This window comes from Centrocercus urophasianus, unplaced genomic scaffold, assembly GCF_019232065.1.
Source record: "Centrocercus urophasianus isolate 14NV4802_14NV808 unplaced genomic scaffold, USGS_Curo_1.0 seq_41, whole genome shotgun sequence".
Taxonomy (NCBI): Eukaryota; Metazoa; Chordata; class Aves; order Galliformes; family Phasianidae; genus Centrocercus; species Centrocercus urophasianus.
Window position 1 is genome coordinate 2,009,957 of NW_024884989.1, and position 8,722 is coordinate 2,018,678.

At 56.4% G+C, this 8,722-nt stretch overlaps 1 protein-coding gene across 1 annotated transcript; it reads left to right on the forward strand.

Moving 5' to 3' along the window:
* The first annotated feature begins 1,131 nt into the window (after positions 1 to 1,131).
* Positions 1,132 to 8,498, forward strand: LOC122168265 (TBC1 domain family member 24-like). The gene is made up of 7 exons (XM_042833454.1): positions 1,132 to 1,261; positions 2,230 to 3,262; positions 3,483 to 3,641; positions 4,552 to 4,615; positions 5,384 to 5,479; positions 5,737 to 6,013; positions 7,236 to 8,498. Exons 1-7 carry the CDS (start codon positions 1,150 to 1,152, stop codon positions 7,379 to 7,381), a joined length of 1,887 nt encoding a protein of 628 aa, XP_042689388.1. The 5' UTR covers positions 1,132 to 1,149; the 3' UTR covers positions 7,382 to 8,498.
* Positions 8,499 to 8,722: the final 224 nt, after the last annotated feature.

Below are 8,722 nucleotides of genomic sequence, written 5' to 3' on the forward strand. Positions count from 1 at the left end.
GCAGCTCAGCCGGAGGCAGCACAGCACACTCACTACATATTTAATTTGTTTCTCCATTAAAAACTCATGGAGCAGCAAAGCCATATCGCGTGGTGCCCAACTCGCTCCCATCTCACATCCTGAGATTTCTGAAGGAAGAAGATTCTGTGCTTAAAAGAATCCTGCTGTTAAGTGTTGCCTGAATGATGGATCCTCCTCGCCGTGTGCTCCTTTCAGCTGCAATGGGGCTCCTCCTCAAACTCAGCTCTTATGCCCATGCCTGCAACACAGGTTGTAATCCTGCAAAGCACTTTGAGGCAGAATCAATCAGCAGCAACAAATGGGAGAGGATGGAAATGCTGAAGTATAGAAACACGCCTGGAATTGTGGTATTTTGAGGCTCCACGGAGCAGCTGCTGAGCTGGGAGGTCTGGCAGGGGATGCTTGAATGTGCTTTGCCATCCCTTTACCCAGGACAGTGCAGTGGTGCCCCATCCATGGAGGTTTCCCAGGCTGTGGATGGGCCCTGGACAACCTGAGCTGGAGAGAACCAGCCCACGGAGGAGGTGGGGACCGTGAGGACCCTTCCAACCCAACCATGCAGTGGAGTCTCTGGTTTTGCTTTGTCTCCAGATGCCCCCAGTGCTTTCACCCACTGATGCTCCCCAGTGCTGCATGTGACACTGCCCAGCCAAGAGCAGCATGCTGCCAGAAGGGCATCGTTTTGTCCTCGCAGCCCCAGCCCCTCTCAGCAGTTGGCTCCCAGCCCTCACCGTTCACATGCTCCAATTTCTCACTCCCTGAGACCCGCACCATCCAGCAGGAAGCGGTTCCCAAACCATTTACCATGTTTATGCTTTCTCAGCTCAAGGACGGTCCTCCCTTATCCCCTCACCCTCTCCCTGCCCGGGAGTGAACATGAAATAAAGGTTATCCTTGGGGAGAAAAACAAACCACGCAGTTCAACAGCTGTGTTGCTGTTTTGATACCTATCTCATCCCCTCCCCAGCCTCGGCGCACCGCTGGGCACAAAGGGGTGACCGAGGCGCAGAGCTGCTCCACCCCTCGTGCTATTTACACCAAACACGTGCCCCGTGTGCAGAAGGTGCATTAAAAGCGGGGCAGCAGCTGCAGCGGGGCAGCAGCACCGGGGCTGTGTGCAGTGTGTGCATGCTGCAGGTGGGGCTCAGCTTGCCCTGTGCCCCCGAAGGGGCGGCCAGAGCCTTCCCTGCACAGCTGGATGGGGATGCTGGGGACGGCGATGGCAGCAGCACTGCACAAGGTGGGTGAGCACCATACTGGGGATGGGGCCTGGGCTGCTGATATGTCCTGAGCCAGGTGCCTGCAGCCGGGTGGGCTCAGAGTGTGGTGCTACTTATGGCTTCTCTCCTACTGCAAGTACAGGGGCAATTTGGGAATCATAGCAGCACCCAGGGGTACAAATAACCCTGCTGCATCCCCATTGTTTTAGCCTGGTTTTTATGGCCGTAAGCATGGCTGTGCTGAGTGTTCTTGTGTGACCCCCTGTGTTTTCAGCCTGGTGCTCTGCCTGAGTCCCAGCCTGGCTGCTCAGAGCAGCATGAGATGCTCTGCAGAGCTGAGCTGGCTGTGCTGGCTGGGCTGAGCCTAAGCAGGAGCCGAACTGAGCCAGCACGGTGCGAGCAGATTCGGACCTGGCCCCCTGCATGTGGCACTGTGGCTGTGCCGTGCTGTCCCTGGGTGCCCCCCCTGAGTTCAGAGCAGAGAGGTTTATCTCTGCACAAATCCACAGGTGGGATCCGAATCTCTCCGCCCTCTCCTGGCTGAGTGAGCACATCTAACATGATATACTGGAGAATTAAGGTGTGTGCTAATTGGCTGCATCCTTCTGGCTATTAGCTGCCTGGCACAACTCCGATGGAAAAAAGCGGGATGTGGGGCTGAGCCCGACGGTAACACCAAGGAAAATACCTCTGCTTTCTCCCTAGGAGGAGCTCAAACCCTGCTCACGGCGCTGTTCTGAGTGCAGCCATTCCCACTTCCAGTGCTTTTGCATACAACGGTGCCGGGCCGCCTGGCTGGGCTCACGGGGACATGGGGAACAGGGACCTGCTGGGGGCTGAGCCCCCAAGGGACGGGGGCTGTTCTGCCCTTTCCCTTAGCAGGGAGAGGTATTGCTATAGGAGGAGGTGCTCCGGGACCTCACCGGGCTGTGCCAGGGTGGCACTTCTAGTGGGGTGCCGTGTGGGATTAAAGCTCTTTGTCCCACAGTGGTGCTCAGCTCCTCTCCCATCACCGTCGTGGTCACACCGGAGGATGACACGTGGCACATCAGCGGCTCCTGTGCGGGCGGTGGGCCATTCGTGGACTGGGACCAGATGCCAGAGGTGGAGCAGCAGGCAGATCCCCCCGAGGACACGCTCAGCCGGCCTCCCAAGGAGCTGAAGAAGCTGGCGAGGGAGGGCTGCTGGGCTGCCAGCCGTGCGCTGAGGGCTGCAGCTTACCAGCACCTGTGCCAGCGCGTCGCCTGCCGCCTCGTCACACCCGATGCCCTGGTGTATGGGGACGTGGCTGCACGGCTCTTCGGAAAGCACGGCGCCAGCTCCCACCCGCTGCCCGACTTCCTGGCAGGCTGCTCCCTGCCCACGTACTGCCTCAACATGGACGGGGTCACGGCGCTGAAGAAGATCCTCATCTGCGTTGGCAACCTGTTCCCTGACATCACCTACAGCCCGGCGCTGCCTTCGTTGGTTGCTTTGCTGCTGCACTACAGTGAGGATGAGGCTCAGTGCTTCGAGAACATCTCCCGCCTCATCGCCAGCAATGCCCCCCACACCAGCTACATCGACCAGTCCTTCCTGGCTCATCAGGCCTCCTGCATGACGTTTGGGGACCTGGCCAACAAGCACTGCCCGGCAGCACACAAGCTGATAGCCAGCACGTCTGAGAACGTCTTTGAGGTGTACTCTGAGTGGCTGTCGTGGCTCTTCCGCGACCTCCCCTTCAGCTACGCCATCCGTGTGTTTGATGTCTTCCTGCTGGAGGGGCAGAAGGTGCTGTACCGCATCGCCCTGGCCCTGCTGAAGCAGTACCGGCTGTCGGTGAGCTCTGCTGAGCAGGAGGGGACTGACACCAAGGCAGAACTGCAGGTCTTTGTGCAGAACGTTGCCCAGCACGTCACTGTTGACAAACTCCTGGAGAGAGCGTTTGGCATCCGGCTGTTCTCCCGCAAGGAAATCTGGCTGCTGCAAATGGCCAACAGGAAGGCACTGATGGAGAGGGGCATCACCATGGTGCAGGGCAGGTAGGAAGCCGGCCTGTTTGCCCACAGTGCCAATGATGCTCTTGGGGCAAAGTGGGTGAAAAATGGGTTCTAGTGGAGATGGAGCACAGGGGAGCTCCAGCGTGTCCCTTGGCTGTGGTTATGCTGCACAGACACTGCTGGGATCGTGCACCCCCTGTGGCACATAACGGCACATTATGGGTTCACCAGCTGAGCACTGACACACTCCTCTCTTTCACAGGCAGTCCTTCCACCTGGCCGTGGACATGCAGAGCTTCAGCTCCAGCATTGTATCAGCTCAGGAGATGCGCATCATCTGGTCCTGGATCCCCGAGCGCTTCTCCCTCTTCCCCCCACTGCTGCTCTTCTCCACCTCAGAAGATGGGTGCAGCCTGCAGAGGTGAGTGTGATCTACCGGGCAAGCTGGGTCAGATGGACAGACATAACATTGGGTAAGAGTTACTGGTATAGAGAGGAGCAACTGCAACATCTGTGGGACATACCTGAGGTCTCCTGGGGACGCTCCTTGAAGACCCTTTGAGCAAGGAGTGCCTTCTTCAGTGGCACATCGTGCTGAGGCTGCACAGAGCAGGCCAAGCTCAGGTACCGCCCACAACGGGGGAGACACCAAACCCTCCAAACTCAAGCTAAGAGAGTCCAAATGCCCAAATCTGCAAGAAGTGAGGGAAGTGCCAAGGACCCGGTGACAGCTGCAGAGCAAAGGGCATGGGGAGAGCAGAAACATCCCCACAATGCTCCATGCTGGTCATGTCAATGACACACAGCTCCCTGCTGCATGGGAAGATGGTGCAGGGACTGCCTGGCAGCTGCACGCTGCCCACTACATCAGTGGCCCATGGTTTTCCATGGGGTTTATTTGGGACTGCTGTAATTCTTGGCATAGTGTCCATGCTCGCACCATGAGCAGGTCCTCAGCACAGGGGAGATGAGGGAAGGCCACACAGCACCATGTCCTGCAGTTTCACCTTAGCACAGCGGCAGCTCACAGGGCGGGTGTCAGGCAGGAGCTTGGGCTCCAGGCGGATGAGAAGCACATCCAGAATAAATGCAGGAAATAAATTGCTTGGGAAACGGCTCCATGGAGTGTCCCCCCATGGTGCTGAGAGTACATGGGTGGATTTTATGTTTGGATTTATGTGAGTTATTGCCTGTGCTGCTGAACAAAACTGATGCCTTAGAAGTCCCAAAGCCAGCTCCCCAATGCCGGCACCAACAGAGGAGCTGCCCAAGCTACGTCCCTGGGCTCAGCCCTGCACCAACGCAGCCTCATTGTGTTTTAAAACTCGCAGGTTTTACTCGTGCTGTGAAGGTTACGAACCGACGGTGCTGCTCCTAAAAACAACGGAGGGGGAGGTGAGTATTTCTTGAGCAGGGAGGTGGGCTGTGCTGTGTGACAGGGGAAGGTGCCCCCTGCCACCAGTGCTGGCTCCATCACTGTGCTGCAGGGGCACCAAAAGGCAGCTCAGACAGTGGCTAAGGGGGGGGGCTGCTGGTAAAAGAGGAGTCTGTGAGATGGAGAGAGGCCATGAGAGAGGCGTTGTTGCACTTGGAGACTAAACCACGAAGCCTTTGCTAAGCAGGCTTCTCTGAAGTCAGCAAATGCTTTGCCTTAGCGAGGACTTCCTTTCAGTGCATTAAATGCAACAATCCCTCCTTCATTGCAAGAGCAGCCACACAAGGGAAATGGAGTGAAGTAAGGACAGCTCTTAAAATATTTGAAAGTCGTGGAATAACTGCAGAATTACCTGAGCCAGGCATCTTCCCAGGGACTTTGAGAGTGGCTCATAAACTCACATTTTATGTTTGCACTCTCTATCAAACAGCAGAGGCAAGCTCTGTAAATGACTCAGCCATCCCAGAGATTTATTGGCCAACAAGTCCTGACCTCCCACCCCCAGCATTCAAGTGCAGTGAAGAGAGAAACACTGCTGCCCCCAGGGCCTTGTGCAGACAAGGAAAAGTGACTTATAAAATCTTGTTTCCTGCATGTTTTAGCTCATATTCTCCTGTGCACAGTTCCAGGGAGAGGCAGAGCCTTTGCTGTGCTGAGCACACAAGAGCTGGCCTCAGTGGAGGCTTCCACCTGTGCTCCCTGACAGCTCCCTGTGCTCTCTCCCAAAGGTGTGTGGGGCGTTCCTCTCCTCTGATTGGAGTGAAAGGAAGAAGAACGGGCTGACATCAGGCTTTTTTGGGACAGGGGAATGCTTCGTGTTCACTGTAAGTCAAATTTATGCTTATGGGCTTGTCTTCCATTGCTACTTTATTCCTCTAACTCCAGGCACAGTGGCACACCATCCTTTAGGATGTTCTGTTAGAAAAAAAATGGAAAACTATTTCCCAGAGCCTCCTTAAGGGATGACAGTGAGACAGTGTGTGCTGCAGGGAGGGATCCTGAGCTGTCCCACCCCTGCTGCACATGGTGGCCCACAGGCAGCCATGCAGTGATGCCCCAAGGGCTTTCTCCTGCTTTCCAGGTGCGCCCGGAGATGGAGAGGTACGAGTGGGTGTTCATCAAGAAGCCAGAGCTGGCCAAAGCCATGCCACGCTCGCGCCAGCGCTCACCATCACCCGTTCCCACTCCTCCGCTCAGCTCCTCCCCAGACAGCCGCAGTGCCAGCCCCAACCTCCTCACCGTGCCTGCACCGCAGAGGAAGGGCCGCCTGTCCCCGTTCCTGGCTATCAGGCATTTCCTCCTGCCTTCCAAAACAGCCTCCATGTTCATGTCCGGCTCTCGGGAAGGGATCGTTATCGGTAATTACCTAATGGCAGGCACCTCTGTCAGCACGCAGCTGCTTTGAAAAGAGCTTCCCCTCCAGGTTAAAATCCAAGCTGTCCATAAGGCAAAGACCTCCTGTCTTAGTCAGACCCCTGAAGTCATAGAATCATAGAATCACCAAGGTTGGAAAAGACCTAAAAGCTCATCCAGTCCAACTGTTCGCCTATTCCCAATAGCTCCCACTAAACCATGTCCCTCAACACAACATCCAGTCTTTCCTTGAACACCCCCAGGCTCGGTGACTCCACCACCTCCCTGGGCATCCATTCCAGTGCCTGACCACCCTTTCTGAAAAGTAATACTTCCTAATGTCCAGCCTGAATCTCCCCTGCTGTAGCTTGAAGCCATTCCCTCTGGTCCTAAGTCAGGGGAGATGAAGTCAGTCCGCTCTTCCTCAGGTCAGCAGGAGAATGAAGGGCTGCACAAGGGCACAGATGCCCTTTCTGAGAGCTCCAGAGCAGGTCCCAGCTGAGCAGGAGCTCTGCATCCTAAACCTCCCAGCCACATGTGGCAGCCATGCCCTTCCTGGCCCTTTCCTCTGCGTCTTGAATGACGGAGGGCCACAGAGATGGTGAAGGGCCTGGAGCATCTCTCCTATGAAGAAAGGCTGAGTGAACTGGGTCTGTTCAGCCTTGAGAAAAGAAGTCTGAGAGGGGACCTGATCCAGGTCTATCAGTATCTGAGGTGTGGGGGGCAGAATGGCGAGGCCGGACTCTTTTCAGTGGTGAATGGAGACAGGACAAGGGGAAACGGCTGGAAACTGCAGCATAGGAAGTTCTGCATCAATGTGCGCAAGAACTTCTTTACAGTGAGGTGAGGAGCATTGGAACAGGCTGCCCAGGGAGGTGGTGGAGTCTCCTGCTCTGGAGATGTTCAAGACCTGCCTGGATGCCGACCTGTGCGACCTGCTGTAAGGAACCTGCTTTGGCAGGGGGTTGGACTCGATGATCTCTGGAGGTCCCTTCCAACCCCTACAATTCTGTGATTCTGTGACTGAGAGGAGATGCGGGTGGGGAACAGCTTGCAGAAGAGCCAGGCACGATCCCCTGGGGCAGATGCACCATCTGTCTGTGACAGCTCTGTGGCGTGGCTGTAAGAAATACTGCTGAGAGATGGGTATAATCCCAAGACCTGGCCAATGCCTGCTGGAGCAGCAAAGGGTGACCACAGATCCCAATGCCTGGTGTGCTTTTGCAGGTGGAGGGGGAGGCCAAGCATTGTCCCTCGATGCCAACCTGCTCTGGGGACGCACGGAACCCTGCGAGACCTTTGACAACCCTCCGCTCTGCCAGGAGAACTTCAAGGTGCAGCTGCTGGAGGTGTGGGGCTTCCAAAATACTTAGGTCCCATGGGGTCAGCTCCTCACTGTGCTGCTCACCAAGGCAGGAACAACACGGCACCAGTCATGGCTCCAGCACGACTGCTACAATCCCTGCCAGCAGCTCTGTGTGCCTCTGCTCGCTGTGCTCCCCTCCACTGTCACCGGCCATGGTTGCATGAGGAGGGCCATGAGTGTCAGGAACGAGACTCCTCCCAGCTCCGACACAGCTCCACCTGCTCTGCTCCCATTCAGGATGCTAGAGGGGAGGCAGGTCGTTGTTTTCTATGCTTCCCAGGTCTGTTTGTGGCCAGCAAAGCAGCCACACCACAGCACAGGCAGCCTGGGGTGGGAATCTTGAGCCTAGACAAAATCCAGCACCAAGGTACAAAGTTCACCATAAGAGCTTTCCACACCTCAATTCTCACCCCAAGCCCAAGTGCCCCCTTCAACCATGTGTGGGTCCTGCAGCCCCTGAGGTTACCAGGACTCACCTGGGCCAGGCACCGATCCCCATCCATCATGCTGCAAAGGACTCCTTGTTTGTTCTTGTTCCAACCTGCTGATTGGAAAGCAGCAAGGCACTGCCTGGCATTTATACCTCTGCAGCCCACGCAGCCTTCTCATTTTCGTGTTGCCATAATGACAGCAAAGAGCTGTAAAATTGTACGCTGTTAATACACGAGCCTTAATGAGCATTTCCTGATTACCTGGCTCCAGACTCCTCAATGTTTCTTGCTGTCTGACACCTCCTGGAGATTCTGTCCAGCTCCACATCCCTCGGAACTCCCTCTTTCCTTCCACAAGGCCGTTTCCCTTCCGCAGAGATGTGCAGTGTGCCTGGCAATGCACAGCCCTCCATCAGCCATCCAGCCTGACCTTCCCCTCTGGCTCCAGCATGCTGCCTTGGGAAGGGCAAGCAAACACAGACACAAGGACTGCTCTGCAGAGCCCTGGCTGTGCTGCAGAAGCCTGCAGGTCCCTTCAGTGCCCTGCCTGCTGTGTACGTCAGGTCAGAGCTGTAAATCACAGTGACTGCTGGTGCCACCTTGCTGGTAACCCGATGAGCCCCTGCCATGTCTAAAGAGACACTGCGCCACTTTCCTCCCTATGCTTTATTCCATTACTGCATAAAGCTCAAAATTCTTGGAGAATAAAAAAATAGCAGCGAGGCTTGGTGGCTCGGGGGACTCCTCATGGGCTATGAAGAGCTTTCCTAGGGGCTCAGCACCGCCCTGGAGCCCAGCACCGCCTTGAACCCAGCACTGCCTTGGAGCCCAGCACCGCCCTGAGTCCCGGCCCAGGCCCCGCCCGCGGCCCCGCCTCACAGCGCCCCCTGCTGGCCGTTGCCATGGCGCCCGCGACG

Bases quoted from the DNA above. Each gene is read 5' to 3' on its own strand.
- LOC122168265 (XM_042833454.1), top strand. From the start codon at position 1,150: ATGCTGCAGGTGGGGCTCAGCTTGCCCTGTGCCCCCGAAGGGGCGGCC. The intron at 1,262-2,229 runs GTGGGTGAGCAC...TTTGTCCCACAG, and splicing joins TGGCAGCAGCACTGCACAAG to TGGTGCTCAGCTCCTCTCCC. The intron at 5,480-5,736 runs GTAAGTCAAATT...CCTGCTTTCCAG, and splicing joins GGGAATGCTTCGTGTTCACT to GTGCGCCCGGAGATGGAGAG.